At 54.2% G+C, this 16,292-nt stretch overlaps 2 protein-coding genes across 8 annotated transcripts in view; both read right to left on the reverse strand.

Annotated features, from left to right (window-relative positions):
- Nucleotides 1-2,005: 2,005 nt before the first annotated feature.
- Nucleotides 2,006-5,557, reverse strand: CHRNA10 (cholinergic receptor nicotinic alpha 10 subunit). Its single transcript, XM_075140486.1, has 5 exons — nt 5,104-5,557; nt 4,712-4,857; nt 4,138-4,292; nt 3,203-3,735; nt 2,006-3,048 (listed from the first exon to the last, which is right to left on the reverse strand). The coding sequence occupies exons 1-5, from the start codon at nt 5,162-5,164 to the stop codon at nt 2,522-2,524; spliced, it is 1,422 nt and encodes a 473-aa protein (XP_074996587.1). The 5' UTR covers nt 5,165-5,557; the 3' UTR covers nt 2,006-2,521.
- Nucleotides 5,558-7,014: 1,457 nt separating this feature from the next.
- Nucleotides 7,015-16,292, reverse strand: part of NUP98 (nucleoporin 98 and 96 precursor) — a 42,314-nt gene continuing 33,036 nt past the window's right edge. For all 7 annotated transcript variants that reach the window (XM_075140492.1, XM_075140488.1, XM_075140490.1 and 4 more), the window contains 10 exons: nt 15,843-16,072; nt 15,265-15,534; nt 14,471-14,628; nt 14,104-14,247; nt 12,476-12,618; nt 11,684-11,905; nt 10,493-10,734; nt 9,820-9,974; nt 9,228-9,339; nt 7,015-8,627 (listed from right to left, as the gene is read on the reverse strand). In XM_075140492.1, coding sequence (XP_074996593.1) covers nt 8,410-8,627; nt 9,228-9,339; nt 9,820-9,974; nt 10,493-10,734; nt 11,684-11,905; nt 12,476-12,618; nt 14,104-14,247; nt 14,471-14,628; nt 15,265-15,534; nt 15,843-16,072 — 1,894 coding nt within the window. In that variant the 3' untranslated portion in view covers nt 7,015-8,409. The remainder of the gene's footprint in view (nt 8,628-9,227; nt 9,340-9,819; nt 9,975-10,492; nt 10,735-11,683; nt 11,906-12,475; nt 12,619-14,103; nt 14,248-14,470; nt 14,629-15,264; nt 15,535-15,842; nt 16,073-16,292) is intronic.

Genomic DNA, 16,292 nt, shown 5'->3' on the forward strand with positions numbered 1-16,292 from the left:
TGGGGCTGCTCCAGCCTGGCCCCTGGAGCTGCTTCTGTTGGGCTCCATGGGGCTGCTCCTGCCCAGCTCCACGGGGCTCTTTCTCTCTGGTCCTGTGCCTGAGTCCTTGTACCTGGCCATATGCAGCCGTGTCCATGTCCGCCCCCAGCCAGGGGCGATGCTGCTCACCCGCTCGCACTCCCCCACTACGGCAATTCCTCCTGCCAGCGTCTGTGCGCCATCCCAGCGAGCCCGAGGGCCCCTCCGTGTCCCCCGCCCCAGCGCCCCCAGCGCGTCCGGCTCCCATCCCCCTGCCCCTCCATCACCCGTGGGTGTCCCCCCACGTTCAGCTGCTGTCCCCCTCCCCACTGGCTGACACGGCCCCTTGCTCGGGGGGGACCCTGCTCCCAACGGACACGAGCCCCGATGCCTCCGGCGGCCGGTACGTGGGTTGAGTGGCAGCGATGGGGGCGGTGGGTCCGGCCCCCCTGGCACAGGCTCTCGGGCAGCACGGGGGCAGCGCCTGCTCCCCCGGCCTCGAGGGTCAGCACGGCCAAGCCGCCGTCACTGTCGCAGGAGAAGAGTCAGAGGTCACTCGGCCAGAGCTGATCCGGTCATTAGTTTATTGAGGTCTGATCAGTAAATGTAGGTATTAAAATATTTAATAAGCACAGGTGGATCGGTGGTCAACGCTCTAGTAATTTACTCCACGCAAAGTTAGGATGGGATGCAAAGATCATCGTGTAAGCTTCCTATACGCATCTTAAATGTTACACGCATGCAAAAAATGTCACTTACCAACCCGCTGGTGCCTGGCGTCAGGTCCGGGGTCTCCCAGCCTCGAGGGGTAACCTTGAGAGGGGTCCCTGCTCACGGGGAGTGCTGCCCCCCGCCACCCCCGTGGGTCCTCCAAGCAGCGGCCGGGGAGCAGCCAGGGAGCGGGGAGGGAAGGGTGCCGGGGGCACGGCGGCACCGGTGCTGCTCAGGGTGGGAGCGGGCGCTGTACCCAGCCGGTTTGGTGGGATCCTGCACCGCCGTGAGGAGGTTTTGGGGTTCCCTTCTGCTCAGCAGTGAGGCCGGGGGCCTGTCTGCGGGCTGCCTCCCCCGGTGCCACCAGCTGCTGCCTTGGCCCTGTGGTCCCACCCGCTTTGGCTTTGAACCTCAAAGGGTGCCGTGCCGTGCCGTGCCGTGCTGACATGGGGGTCCCTGGGGAGGGACACTGCTGCAGGGTCCCCACCACGGGATGTTGGCTGCCACTGGCTGGGCTGTGCGGGCACCGATGGATCCCGGGACCGACCTGCCCTGCCTGGGGTGGGCAGCAGCTCCAGAGCTCCTGCTGGGCCCCGCACCCCTTCCCACGGAGAGCCCCGCGTGTTTATCAGCAAAGGCATTGAAGGACAGATCCCTCCCGGGCGCCATCCTCAGCCCAGCGAGCGCCCTGGGGGGGTGGGGTGGGGGCTTCCCTGCTCCCTCGGGACCCTCCCCAGGACTAACAGACACTGGAGTGGCATCTCGGGGGGCTGCAGCGGACCAGCCCCTGGCCGGTGGGGATGTGGGAGGGGGCGGGAGGTGGCCGGCACAGCCGGGAGCAGTGGCTGCAGGTTGGAGTGCTGCAGGGTTTCAGGGCAGTTTTGGGGTGACGTGAGACCCCTGAGCTGCACTGGTAATTGGGGGACTGGGAGGGCTCAGGGAGCAGGGCCCTGCCAGCCAGTGGTGCCCTCACAGGGGTATGTATGTGTGTCTATATATCTGTATATCTATATATCTATATATACATACACATCCACACAGGCAAAGGCTCTGTCCTCCCTCCACTGCAGAGCTCCATGGGGCTGCAAGGACCGGGCATGGGCCCATGGAGAGAAGGGTCCCCAAGGGTCCCACACCTCTTTGCTGCCCACCCCATGCACACCCCCAGCCCACGCCAGCTGGTGCCAGTGCCGGTGCCGCAGCCCTCCCCGGGGCAGTGAGGTCCCGAGACCCCCCCAGACCCCAGGCAGGAGAGGGAGGACGCACGCTCCAGGGTTTATTTCCAGTTTGTTGGCTTTCTCGGGGGCAGGGTGCAATGGGGGCACATGGGCACAGGCCCTGGCACAGCCACTGAGGGGGCCGGGACCTGTACATCCCATCCCTGCAGCTGGTGCAGCCCTGGCCGGGGTGGGGGTCTCACTATCAGGCTCCTTTTCCCCCAGCACTGGTGGAGCTCCCACCCTGCAGCTCTGTGGGGGACCAGGGGGTGCTCAGGATGAGCTGGTCTCTTCTGCCAAGTAACAAGCGATAGGACGAGAGGAAATGGCCTCAAGTTGCGCCAAGGGAGGTTTAGATTGGACATTAGGAGAAATTTCTTTACTGAAAGAGTGGTCAGGCCTTGGAACAGGCTGCCCAGGGAAGTGGTGGAGTCACCATCCCTGGAGGTATTTAAAAGACGTGTAGATGAGGCGCTTAGGGACATGGTGTAGTGGGCATGGTGTGTTGGGTTGACGGTTGGACTTGATGATCTTAGAGGTCTTTTCCAACCTGTATGATTCTATGATTCTATGATTCATGGGGCACCCACGGCCACCACCGTCCCTGGGGGGTCATGGGCAGGGGGTGCATTGGCAGCTTTGCCCAGGACCAGCACGCTCATGAGGAAGACCATGAGGAAGAAGACCCACATAAAGAAGCGGTCCATCACCTTGGCCACCTTCTTCCACTCGCCGGTCCAGCGCTGGGCGGCTCGGTGGCGCCGGAAACAGCCGGCGATGTAGCTGACGTTCCTCAGCAGGCTGTCATGGTGGCACAGGCAGCAGTCCTGGGGGCAGCTCCCTGCCGCAGCACCCCCAGGGCTCTCCCCCGGAATGCCAGCGTCTCCCCTGCCCACCCGCCCGCCTGGTGCCCGCCGGGGGCTCTTGCAGCTCTCGCCCACCTCGTAGACGCAGCAGAGCCGGGCCATGTGGTGGAGGATGAGCCGCCTGGCCCAGGGGGGCACAGGCCGGGCCCCCGGGCCGCAGTGGTGGACGTTCATGATGAAGATGGTCAGCGCGGTGGAGACTGTGATCATGGTCATGGTGGCTATGTAGTACTTCCCTGTGTAGGTAACAGGTGGTGATGCTGCGGCGGAGGGGGTAGAGACCTGCACCCCCATCCCCGCGCCTGTGGCCCCCCAGTGTGGGTGCTGCCCATCACCCCAGCGCAGATGCCCTGGTCCCATGGGAGGGTCCTGGGTGCCGCTGAGGCTCACCAATGAGCGGGACACTCTCTGAGGGCGGCATGCTCTCGGCCACCAGCAGCTGGAAGACAGTGAGGGCCAGCAGCACCGTCACCCCCAGCGAGACCTTCTCCCCTGAGTCGGCTGGCAGGTAGAAGCCGAGGGGCGCCAGGAAGGAGACCATGATGCAGGGCAGGAGCAGGTTGAAGATGTAGAAGGAGGCACGGCGGCGGAGGAGCAAGGTGTAGGTGACATCGGGGTAGGGCTCAGAGCAGCAGCCGTAGGTGATGACGTTCCTTGTGGCCGGCATGCCCAGCACCTCCCACTCCACGTTCTCCACGAAGTCCGTCAGGTCCCCGGCGTCCAGCCGGTTGCGGAGGTCGATCTGGTTCCCGTTGTAGGTCCAGGAGCCGAAGGTGAGGCGGCACCGCTGCCCGTCGAAGGGGAAGTAGGAGACGTCCACCTTACAGGAGCTCTTAGTGATGGCAGGCGAGTCCCACATGATGTGCCCATCAGAGTGCAGCACCACGTTGGTCTCCATCGAGCCGCCGAAGCGGTCGTCGGCGCTGGGGAAGGGACGGCCGTGGGGCCGGGATGGCCCCGAGCCTCACGCAGGGTGAGGGTCTGCGGGGCCAGGGCCAAGCGCCTGTCCCCAACGCCAAGTCCCCTCCCTGCGTCACCTTGCCCCCCGAAGAGGGGGCTCGGTGCCCCGTCGCCCCCGCGGTGGCACGTCCCAGCCGGCAGGTTGGTACCAGGTACACCTGGCTGCTGCCAGCCCCCCCTGCACTCCCTGGCCCCCCCTTGTCACCCAGTCGGGGTGACCCTTTCCCTGCGTCACCCACACCAGGACCCCCCTGGTCGTGCAGCCACGCAGCCCTGAGGTTGGCAATACCCTGTGCAACCCCCCCAGCCCCAGCCTGAGCCCCCCTGGCTCCAGGAGCAGTGGCGGGGGGGCGAGCACAACCCACTTGTTGTAGAGGATGATGTCTGGCCGCCAGACGTAGCTGCTGGGGATGCGGATGCTGTCGATGCCGTCGTAGGCGTCCTTGTCCCAGGTGAGGTGGGCGTCCAGCCAGGCCTGGCGGACCCACAGATAGGAGGTGAGGACCTGGTTCTTCTCATCCTGCCGAGGGGAGAGGGTGGGCGCGGGGGATGGACCTCGGCGCTGCCTGCTGCCCCCCTCAGCTCCCAGCCCCGCGGCCTCTGCAAGGGTCCCGAGGGGCTGAGCTGCCTTTGAGGGGGTTGTGCTGGTTTTGGGAGGTTGGAGAGGTCTGGGCTGTCTTCAAGCGGTCCGAGCTCATTTGGGGGGGCTGTGCTGGTTTTGCAGGGGTCTGAGGTGTCTTCAAGTGGTCTGAGCTGACTTGGGGGCAGCTGGGCTGGTTTTGAGGGGTCTGGGCTGGTTTCAAGGGATGAGCATCAGCTCTGGGTCGAGCAGGACCCACTGGGGGAGAGCAGAGCCCGACTAAGTGGTGGCCAGGATGGTCTTGTTTTGGCTGGGCTGGGCTGCCAGTGCCGGTGCTGGCGCCATGCCCGGCCACTCACCATGTCGATGATCTGGGAGAGGGTGACCTGGAGGGTGACGCTGAGCGCCCGGTCCGTGTCCTCCACGGGGCGCAGGGCGCTGGAGTAGTTGGCAAAGAGATCGCGGAGCAGCTTGTAGGCGAACCTGCCCTGTGCCCCCCCGCAGCCTGTGGGGACGCAGACCAGGGCTGGAGGGGCTGCGGCAACGAGCGCTGGGGGTGCAACCGGACCCTTCCCCAGGGACCCCCAGGACCCAGCCACGAGGACCCACTGGCAGCTGAGCGAGGTGGGGGAGCATGCCGGGGATGTCCAACGTGTGGGGATGCTGCTGGTCGCAGGGGCCGGGGGACCCTTTCCCCGCACCCAGGGCTGGGTGGAGGTCAACGCCCCTCGCCGCCCCCTCCGCCACTTACCCGGGGCCAGGAGGCAGCCAGCGAGGCAGAGGGCGAGCAGAGGGCGAGCTCGGGGCTCCATCCCACTGTGCTCCCGCCTTGCGCAGGTCCCAGGAGACACAGGGGGGCCGTGTCACCTGCAAGCGCCCGGTGACGTCAGGGCTGGGACAGGGCGGGGGGGCACGGCCCCTGGGGAGCAACAGTCTCTGCGCAGCGAGCCCTGCGGTGGGGGGCAATGGAGAGCAACGCCTGAGGGGCCCCGGCCGGGACCTGGCAGGGGACGGGGACGGGGTTTGGGTGCAGCTGAGCCGCTGTGGGCGGGGTCTGGGTGCTGAGCCGCTGCCGGCAGGCAGGCGCTGCCTGTCGGCTGCGCGCGGGCTGCCCGCCAGCTGCTCGAGCCCGGGGAAGGCTCTGCCTGCCAGCAGCCAAGCGCACCCTGAACCATCGCTCCCATGAGACCCTCCCAGCCGCGCCGGTGGGCAGCCCCTTCTCTGCCTGCTCCAGGCAGCTCAGGGCCAGGACCACGGTGACAAGGACCGTGCGCTGGGCTGGAGCAGGCAGGGACGAGGTTGATCCTCGCCGTATTGTCTGGCACTGCGCGCTTCTGTGTGCCCGGAGCTGCCTGCATCTTCACTCCCGACTGGCAGCTTCATGCGCTGGAAACCACCCTCTCGAGGCATCTCTGACCCGGGGGGCTGCAGGGAGGGGGGGTCGCTCCTTGCAATCCTGGCCCAGAGCAAGCTGGAGAAGGAAACCCCAGGGCTGAAAGGGAGGCGTTGCCTCGCCCACAGCCAGGTCCCAGCCAAGTGTGGGGCCTGAAGCCCGCTGAGGCCATGGCAGCGGGCGGTGGGAAGAGCTGAGGGCAGATGCTGCGGACCCCCGGGTGGAGGGACCACCGCACACAGCAAGTGACATCCCATGCCCCCACTTCTCCGGTCTCAATAAAAGAGAGAGTAAGGGGAACAGGGAGATTATTCCCGTTCCCAGGAGGTTAAGAGGTGTGACCCAGGAGACAAAGCAGCAAGTGGCAGAGAGGTCCCTGCTGCAGGGGTGCCGGAGCATCTCCCAAACTCCAGCCATGTGGGAGGCTGCTGACTCCTGCTCCCCCAGCACTTCCCTGGCACCTTTCCCACGCTGATGCCCAGCAGCAGATGCCAAGCAGCGCGCCGATCCGTTTTAAGGCTGGAGGTTTTGTTTCCAGGCGGTGAATTATTCATCCCCAGCCTGACGTCCCAGCCGTGCTGCTCCTCCGCCCAGGGCAGCAGCTGGGGTTGCAGAGAGGCAATTACGATAATGGAGGGAGGCGAAGCCAGACTGACCTGGCTCCCTGCACGGCCAGTGTCACATTTAACATGCACCGATGCCGGCACAGCAGGACAGCTGCTAGCCCTGGGCAAGGAGACACAAATCACCACTGCTTTTATGGTGTTTGGTGCCCGAGAGCTGGCACTGGGGAGCAGGTCCCCACCAGCCCCGTCTCCAGAGGTGACCACCAAGCACCCAGCATTGCCCCACTGTGGGGAGCAGACGCCTGGATTTCCGCCCAGCCGATGATACTTATCTATGGTTTCTTTAACCTGTTTTTGAGCGCGCACACACCAACTCACACAGAGTTTTAAAGCCTGAAACAAGCCTGTTCTGCGCTGTGTGGAAAAGCACTTCCCTCCATTTGCCATGAAGCTGTAACCTGGCCTCGTCCCATTCCACTCTGAGCCCTTTTCCCTAGTCTGTCGGTGCTGATGTACCTGTAAACACCTTTCACGTTGCTCCTCACATCCCTCAACAGATCCAGCTCCAGGGGGACTTCAGCTTTCTCTGGTCATGGGAGCTATGCCACCATTAGAGCCAGCCCAAGTGCCCCAGTGTGACAAGCCAAGGGACACATGCCTATGAAACTGAAATCTTACTTAAAAAGCAGAGGAAACCATGGAATACTATAAACATTTTATTTATTGTTTTCAAAAAGACAGGAAAATAATCTAGATCATTTATTTATAATTTTTTTTAATAAAAACCTTTACATAATCCTCATGCATAAAGACCTTCAATGAGCCAATGCAAAGTGGCACCAGGCAGGCTTGAAGCCGCTGCGAGCCGTGGCCGGCTGGCTGTCGCAGGAGGCGTGGCTGCAGTAACCCTGAAATCAGAGCAGACCAATAGACAGCTTTTTTTCCTTCTTCCAAAAATAGTCGGTTTCTAAACACAGCAAGAGTCAAGACTGTACACACCAGAGCACATGGACACAGTCAGCTGTTCACGTGTGGGATGTTCTTACACTGGATGGCAGCTCCGCTCGACGTAACCCAGCTACACAGCAAACACAGAGGACGGCGTGCGCCAGGCGGCACGCGCCAGCCGAGGGGCTGCCCGGGCAGCCGGGCACTCGCACGTGGGGCAGGGTGGCTGCACGTAGCCCTCCCTACGCGGGCAGCCATCCTGCGTGCGGCGGCAAAGAGGCACTCCGAAGTGCCTGGGCAGCCAGGCTGCTCTGCTCCTTGGGCAGGTGACCTCTTTCCGCAGTTTTGCTTTCGGCGCAGAATTTGCCGCCTCCCATCAGGAGCCTGGAGTCCTGGAACACAGCAACTATTACGACAGGCTCCTGCATTTTACTGTGTGCAGGACCCAGGAGGTGTCCGTCCTCAGAGGCCTGCACAGCGCAGAGCTCGCCGTAAGGCACAGGCGCAGGTGTCGCCTCCTCTTCTCCTGAGTCAGGGAAGCAGCTTGCTTCGCTTTTGGAGATGAAGGATGGAGAAATAAGAGAAACAACATATTCGCAGGTCTCCAAATTAGCAAGAGAATGCAGGAAAAGACACTTCTGAACTTAAGTTTCTTCTCCCCCACCCACCCACAAAGCAAACTTTTAACATAAAGCCCCATTTAAAGCTTATCGGCAGTCAGTTCAGGTGCCAAAGGTTCAGCGGTTTACCAAGTGCAGTCCCACCAAAGTGGGAGTCTGCCCACGGAAAACTGTCCCAGAACTTGCTTCACCATCCTCTGCGCTGCAACAAAGGAGTGAAAAGGGTCTGCCAGGAGACGAAGCCCACGCTGTGCCCCCCTCCACAGGTACAATCCCACCTGCAGACAGGTTCAACAAGAGGTGCTTTATTGATTCTAGGAAAATGCGTGGTTGAGGGTGCCAGCCAGCAAGGTCCAACCAGTCTCAATGCTCCCCCCCAGGCTACAAAAATTCCTGCGTTAGCCCACATTCTAAAGTTGGTTTACACCTCTATGGAAAAACCTGTGTGGCTGGAGAGGCTGTTCGCCCTCAGAACAAGGGTAAGGGTTAACAAACAGTAAAAACTGTCCATCCGTGGAAGGGATTCTTCCTCAGTGAGTCACTACTGTCAGCTCCCGTAGGTAAGACTGGGTGAGGCTGCGGAGCTCCTCCAAGGCATAGTCCTCCGGCATAGGCAGCCGTCCGATGTGGGGAGCGAGCAGGCGAAGAGGGACACGCTGCACGTCAGGCGTGGAGTCGGAGATGGGCTCTGGGGCGTGCTGCAGGCTGAGGACCACCCGCAGCAGGTTAGCAATGCGCTTGGCCATATCTAGAAAGAGCAGGAAGAGGAGTGTTTCTGCACGCTCCACACCACCCTCTGGAGCGGGAGCTAGCACGTGAGCACTTAGGAGCTCACCCTGCAGAGGGGTGAACTTGAACAGCGATTCAACAGGAAATTTTGGAGCAAAGACATTTGGCTGGGTTGGTGGAACCATGCCCTAGTGTGACCCGGCTTTTTCTCAGCTCCAGCAGTGAATCTCCTCTCTCCAGACTTCCTCCATGAGTATAATAAAAATTTGGCCTTATTCCTTAGACCAGACTGTCTTCTGCAAGTATGGTCATGCTTTATTTGGCACTGTAAAACTAAGGATGGACAAGACACTTTACGGCTTATCGGAAGACAGTTGTAAGAGACCAGACCCTGGATGCCACATCAGCCAGGCAACAAAAACTGCCCAAAATGATGACCAATAGGTGTATGTACGGTAACTACTGGAGCAACACATGGCTCACCTCGCCAACCGCAGCCTTCCTCCTCAGCACACACAGCGGGACAGATACAGCGGCAGCCAGGTGACAGCCGGTACTAGCTGGGCTAGGTTGAAAAAGTGGCTCTCCCAGCGGGTGCTAGATACTGATGTCACCGTACCTGACTGAGCCAGACGGTCCTTTGCGCTGTGGCACTGGATCTGCTCTATCCTGTTGCACAGCGATGTCACTTTGGTATGTAACCGCTCCAGCTCGTAGGTGGAACAATCCAGCTGAAAGCAAAGAAGAGAGTCAGCCTCTGAGCCATCCAAAGCCTTTCAGCAGAAACACCTGCGGACTGCCCGAGCTCACTAAGCCAAATCTATCCAACAGAAGACGATCTGTGCTAAAACCTGTTTGACATTAACACCTGAAGCGACAGAAATGGGAAGTCTGGAACTGAATCAGAGGGGACTGACATGCAGACTCCCCACTAACTAGCTAACTGCTAGTTTTGTTCCTTCTCCTTCACTTGCCTCCCTGTCATGCTACATAGAGCATGTCTGCAGGGCAGAGCCCAGATCTTAGTTTGACAGTATCTACCAAATCTCTCTATGTTTTCGGAGATGCACCATATTCTGTTTGCTAGTGTCTGCCAAAGGGAAACACTAACATTAGCACTGAACAGTGAATAAAAGGTTATCCTAAAAGCAAGAACGTGTATGAGCTTCCAAACTGTAGGGAAAAAAATTACAATTGTTTTAGTCTGTTACCTGTTGAATCCTATCAAGCATCTCAATAACACGGATGTAATCTAGGTAGACCAGCCCCGCCATCTCCCAGTCCTGGATGAGTGCACTACGCTCTGGAGGGGCAAGATCCTCCAGGAATCCTTTTAGGTACTTGTAGTTTTCATTAATAATAGCATCTAAAGAGAACAAACATGTTAGTAACAGAGCAAAAGGGTTTCTTACAAGTCAGGAACTTTGATTGTTAAAGAAAAAGCAACTAATGGACTGTACTCTGCGTCAGTTTTGCAATTCCTTGACACTATGAGCCATGGCCAGAAATGTTTACTCGATTTATGACCTACAAAAGGCAAGTCTAAGGCCATCCCATTTCCTGGGGGGAACAGGGAGCAGGGACACCCATAGGATCGGGGCTCCAGGAATGCTACCGCTGCCCTTGTTCCCTGAGGCACCTCTGGCACAGGAAGGTGGATGTGCAGGTTAAGCACAGCCCTTCTCATGTGTCTGCAGCGAATCATCGTCACACCAGGTATCATGAGAGCTACTCTGAAACAGCCAGTCACTCTCTACTAACCCTATTGCTAGAAACACAGCCCTACCCCCTCATATTATTGAACACCCAATGACTTTTGTTCCTACTATATCTATGTGTGCTGTTCAAAAGACAGAATGAAAAAAATTAGGAGAGCAGACTCACCTGAGGCTAAGTGCCTGACAACCAGCTTGTGACACTGGTTCCAGTGCCCAGCCCTGAACAAGAAGAGGGCTTCTTTATGCTTGTCACCCTCCATCCTTGCTCGAACTGCCTTTGCTTCATGAATCCACTCCGGGGGGACGCAGAGCCTCTGCGTCAGAAAAGTCTCCTTGGCCCAAGACTCTGGTGTCTCAGAGAGAACGCAATGCCGATTCAGGAGTTCACGCACTGCCTTCTCCCGTATGCTGGGGGAAGAGAGGACAAGGCGTTATTTCAGCAAGCAGTCCTTCGTATCGCTCCATCAGAAGATACACTTCAATACAAGCAGCCGAGGACTGAACGAGGCAGCAGTGAACTGCATTATACTTATCGGCGACGGCAGAGGCACAGGCGTAACAGAAGGCAAAAGCCAGCCTCGCCAGGCCTTGAACAGTCTTACTGTAGGATATTAAGAAAAGTTCTAAAATCAGTTGAATTACTTCAGTACAGGTTAACCACTAAGAAAGAAGGCATCGCTAGTCTTTTGTAACATCTTAAATGTTGTAAGCTTAAAAACATTTAAGTATGATCCAGGCCCCTAAAAGTAATATACAGGCTCTATTTGAAGTTAGTCGGTTGGAAAAAAATTCTATTGCAATGTATTAATGCTAGCTGTAAACATTAACAGCAAGAGACACCCTTCCAGAAAAGATGTATTATTTACAAGTTTAAGACAATTTTTTGTTAAGTACGTATTTCACAATAGAAGCAAAACATGCATTTTCGTGATTCCCAAGCTTTCCTTTCAAACAGACTTGCTTCTGTTCAGCTCCAATGGGAACAGTTACAAGATTTTGCATTAGTGATGTTTTCAGGACAAGTTCTTGAACATAGTAAGCTTGCTGAGCCACAGACAAGATACACAGCCCTAGGACATCAAAATGACTACGAGATCTGCTTCTATAGAACGGTTCATGAGTTACAGTCATTACAATACAATATTATTTAACATCTAACAGGACATTTAACTAAGCAGAATTATTCATGCCACTTCGTAATCCCGGCACACAATTTTTACAAATGGCATGAAGTTCTCCAGTTGTGCAGTTCCAGTTTAGTGAGAGAAGCTATTGATAATTACGGTACACAGAGCAGGTCTTTAAAACAGACAACACATGATTTTCAAGGAAAAAAAAATAAAAATCTTTTACTCACTGCGTATCAGGCTCATGCAGCAGTATAAAAACAGCCCATTCCCAAAGACCTTCGCTTTCAAGCTGGGCAGCGTAGCTAGCATTCAGCACTCCTTGACTCTGCTTGAATAGATGGGTATAATTCAGGGCTCTGAGCACTTCCCACAGGTGCCAACTGAGACGATAGTCCAGAGGGTCAGACGTTACACTCCTGGGATCAAGCAGCTGGTCAAGATCATAGTGCCTGTAGGGAAAACCATTTGCAACATAAACAGCTAATTGTGTCCACATAACAAAATCCGAAATTGGTGCTACTTAGTTCCTTCCCTTCACCCACCTCCAATTATTCCATACATGTGATTTACATGGGTGTGGGATTTTGGTTTTGTTTTAAAAAAACAAAAACAAAAAACAAAACGATAGGAGCAACTGTTAAAATCCTTTTGCTCTTCTTTTGAGTCTGCATCCAGACTGTCACAACCTTTTCTTCTGCATGTGCTCCTCCTGCAGATTTCTCAATGCCTTCAAAACAGGCAACTATAGTGAAGCACAATTACTGCACTCTTCACACACAGAAAACACCTAAGAAGAAAAACACAAACGTGCTCCAAAGCTTAAGTTTCATCATCTATACCATCACCAGCAGTGACAGTGTCACCACGCTCTGTAAGGGTGTACATTCAAGGCAGATTTTTGACTACTGTAAGTGGTTCAATAAACACTAAAGCCGATTTCATACCCCTGGTTTGGGAATTCAAGAAGTCAGACTGATGAAGATTTTTATAAATAGTTTTTGAACTATTTACCCATTTACCTGTCACTGTAGAGCTTTAACAAATGGAAACAGACATCTCTCAGAGGTCTTCCTGCATTATCAACGTCTTCAATTACACAACCAGAATCTTCTAGGTAAGGAGGCAGAGGACAGCAGGCGTATTTTTCACACTCTGGTGTGTTCTGAAGAAATAGTTTTAACAGTAAGTTTAAAGATAAAACTGCACTCTGAATTCAACACAGATCAGCAGGCTCACAAGCATGCTTTCTGCTTCAAAGTAGAAGGTGCACCCTACTGCACCTGCAGTTAAAACTTACACAGCAACTATATACTAACACGATGCTAAAAAGAAAAAACCTAAACCCAAAATGCTTTGGCAGGCTTAATTTCATCTCACACTGAGCTCTTAAAAGCCACTGTGTGGAGGCATCGTCAGCTCTCACATACACACAATCTGTATTCCTGAATGATTTTATAGCTGGAAAATGACTTGATCGAATGAAAGATGCTGCATCCCTGCAAGCTCGCTCTCTCTCTCTGTAGCTAAGCAGAGTCTGGACAGCTAAGTGAGTGGCACTGAACCATTTTACAGGGCACTGAACTGCAAGAGAACTGTTGTCTTTCATACCATCTAACCAGTCCGGGTCACCAAAATCCTCTTGACATTTTCACTGCTGGTAAGAACACTAGATCTGAGTTTGGAAGAGCATTCCATGTCCTGCTGGTTTCCAGTTATTAGCCCTCCTACATGAAGTTCTGGAAACAAGCCGTATCCACTTTTCCTCCACATCATCAGGCTGCACGTTCTAACCTAGTAGCATTATCTTAAGTTCAAGTCACAATAAAACTAAGGGTTGGTATTTTGAAGTGATGAACACTTTATACTAACATACTATGGGCAAAGATAACACTAAATATTCCTGCAGCATTAAGCACACATCAATTAGAAGTTACTAGACTTGATGCTATGCTTGGGCTATCTTTTAGGCATACAGATCAAGGGCTGAACTATGTTTAGTTTTTCAACAGAACCCTTTGTCTTTCTTATACAGAGGCTGACAGCTCTACAGCAACAAACAAGGCTTTGCATAATGCGTGCAGCCACACTGTCTGTAGGACACCTTCCATGTTTGCTGTAGAAACAGCGAGTGTAACAAACAGGGTGTATTGTTCGGCTAAGACTATTTTCGAAGTCAGGCAGCCGAGTATTAATCATCATGTTGGGAAAACTGGCTGGCTACCTAGCTCAAATGGCCTTCCTGCTGCTGGCCACTACCCATCTTCCTAATTTCGTCTAGCCGTCAAACACCTGGAAACACTCAATCAGTGAGAGATATGCTTCAAATAAGTCACTACCAGAACACCCTAAAGAGCAGGTCCTAAGCTTCTCGAGTGACTAAAATTACCAACAGGTTCAACCCCAGTGCTTTATTCCCAATTCCAGTGGCGGAAGGAACTTTCCTATCACAGCGAACTGCTGCAAAAACTCATCATGAAAGCTGGTGAAGGAATCCGATGCTGTGACAACTGAAAAAATGAACCCATATGCAATTCCACACTCAGAACCTCCAAAGCAATACTTGACTGCTCACAGAAGTCTCAGAGCAGCATCAGACAGTCAATGGTACCGAGTAAGATCTCCTTTTACCCAGGCATGTCTGACCTACCTGAAACGCTGACTCGTACATGGCAAGTGCCTTGGAAATAGAAGCTGTTGGAGGAAGCAGGTACCAGAGGTGGACAGCCATGCAGCGCTTCCAGTCCAGCAGTGAGCACACATTGATACTTATTGTCTCCGATAGCTGCCACACCTGAAGAAATTACTAAGTTTAGTCAAATTTATCACACAACGGTCGGTACATACCAGGCACGCAACAGTAAGAGATTACATTAGCTAAAAAAAACATGTCACCACCTTGTACTCCTTTCCTGCTGCGCACCACATGCTGTGGTTGAGGGCTACACCTTAAAACGTACTGCCGTCAAAAAGGGGAAGTCAAGTCAATGACAACACAGCCGAGTAACAGAACTTACAGGCTTTCCTGCAAGCAGGGCAAAGATCCGCAATCTCTCTTCCTGGATGAAGCAGTCTGCCTGCAGCCTGTGCCAGTCTACCAGCTGCATGGTGAGGAGGTCCCGAACAGGCTGGCTACCTGCCAGCTGGGAGAGGAGCAGAGCAAGCCTGTGTTCGCCTGGAACAGGAGACAACAGCGCGTCAGGCCAATCCTCCCATCTACCTGGGCCACAGCTCTCTGCTCCTGAGTTGTGCGACACTTTGATCAGCCTACAGCTGCACAACTGTTTTTTTGTGCACAATTTCTGACGAAATAAACCACTCCATTAACACCTACCGGAATGGGGGTGGGGGGAGAAGACAAAGGAATGGGAAGGACAGACTCCCCCCAAAAGAGACAAATGAATGGAAAAGTTTTAGGATTTGAGCTGACATGGAAGACCAAGATGAAACTAGCCATTAGGCTCTGAAAATACACATTTTTAAAACAAATATAAAGTGCTTAACAGAAACTCAATTAAAAATAACAGTAATTAAAAAACCTTTCAAAGGAGACACTATGCAAAAAAACAGTTCCAAATGCAATACAGCATCACTTCCTAACTCCGGGAAAGCTGACAAGTAAGCCAGCGTAAATATAATCAGGTACTCTGGGCAGCAAGTAGACAAGCCAGCCCCCACCTTAATCACTGTCTGACAAGGGAAAACTCCATACTCACGGTGGCCAGTTACTATCAGCTCTCAAAGTTTAAATTCTCTTTGTGTGTCTCCCTTCCTCCTCCCCCCAAAAAGCCGAGCGATTTAAGCATCTTACCTGACTGCTGTGCCAGCCTGCAAGCTTCACCAATCCTCTTCCCAGTAAGGCAGCTGAACACAGCCTCTACATGATTACCGTGTCGGGACAGAGAGACCTCCTCCTCAATTCGTCCTGCAGCGGTCTCTGACAGCCAGCGAGAGAAGGCCTTCCTGCGCTCCAGGGCTAGGATGTACTCACTGGGCTCCTCCAAGCTGGCCTCTAACTCTTTCAGGTTCCCCCAAATCGCTTCACATAAAGTCCATGTCAAGCACCAGTGCTTTACAACAGCTGTCAGGACAGAGTTGTTCAGTCACCAGGAGTAAAACATACACAAGAATATTTAGAGAGGACTCTCATAAGATTATAAGCATAACCCTATAGGATACCTTAAAGGATATCCTACTGTTACAAGTCAATGCAGGAAGTCAGCCAAATGCAACCAACCATGTTTATGCTTTCAGGAAGAATGCTGAGGTACAGTCAGTTTTTCTGTTTTATTCACATTTCACTGCTCTAATGCAACCTGACATTAATCTGAACTGGACAGTTTTCCAGATTCACTACCACCCCTGTGAAAAGAATTATTCCACACTCACTTTCTGTCACAGCAGGATCCTCAGATGCCTTCCTAACCCAGTCAGCATAGTCGTGAATAGCAGAAACTCCTGGGTTGGGCGCTAGAAGAGGACACTGTTCATCCATATGGACAGTGCTGTGTTTCAGCTTTATCTCCAGAGGGATGAGATACAGCTGTTTGTCTCTGCCCATCTTCCGTTGTTCTAAGCTCAGCTTCTCCACATGAACCTTGAAAGAGGATTCTGAGAGTCTAGAGGAAAAAAGAAGATAAAAACAGGTAGCGATGTTCTGAATTGTTCTCCATGCAAGTGTACTGCACCCATCACAAGCTGCATTGAGCAGCTTGTCCTAATTTTAACGTAAAGACAGTATATGATTCAAGGTCAACAGCTAGATACGAAGAACCTAGTTACACAGTCTGGGATTCAGAACCACACTTTGGCAAATAAACCTCATTGAGCTAGGTGCTT

This window comes from Calonectris borealis, chromosome 1, assembly GCF_964195595.1.
Source record: "Calonectris borealis chromosome 1, bCalBor7.hap1.2, whole genome shotgun sequence".
In the NCBI taxonomy this organism is placed as follows: domain Eukaryota; kingdom Metazoa; phylum Chordata; class Aves; order Procellariiformes; family Procellariidae; genus Calonectris; species Calonectris borealis.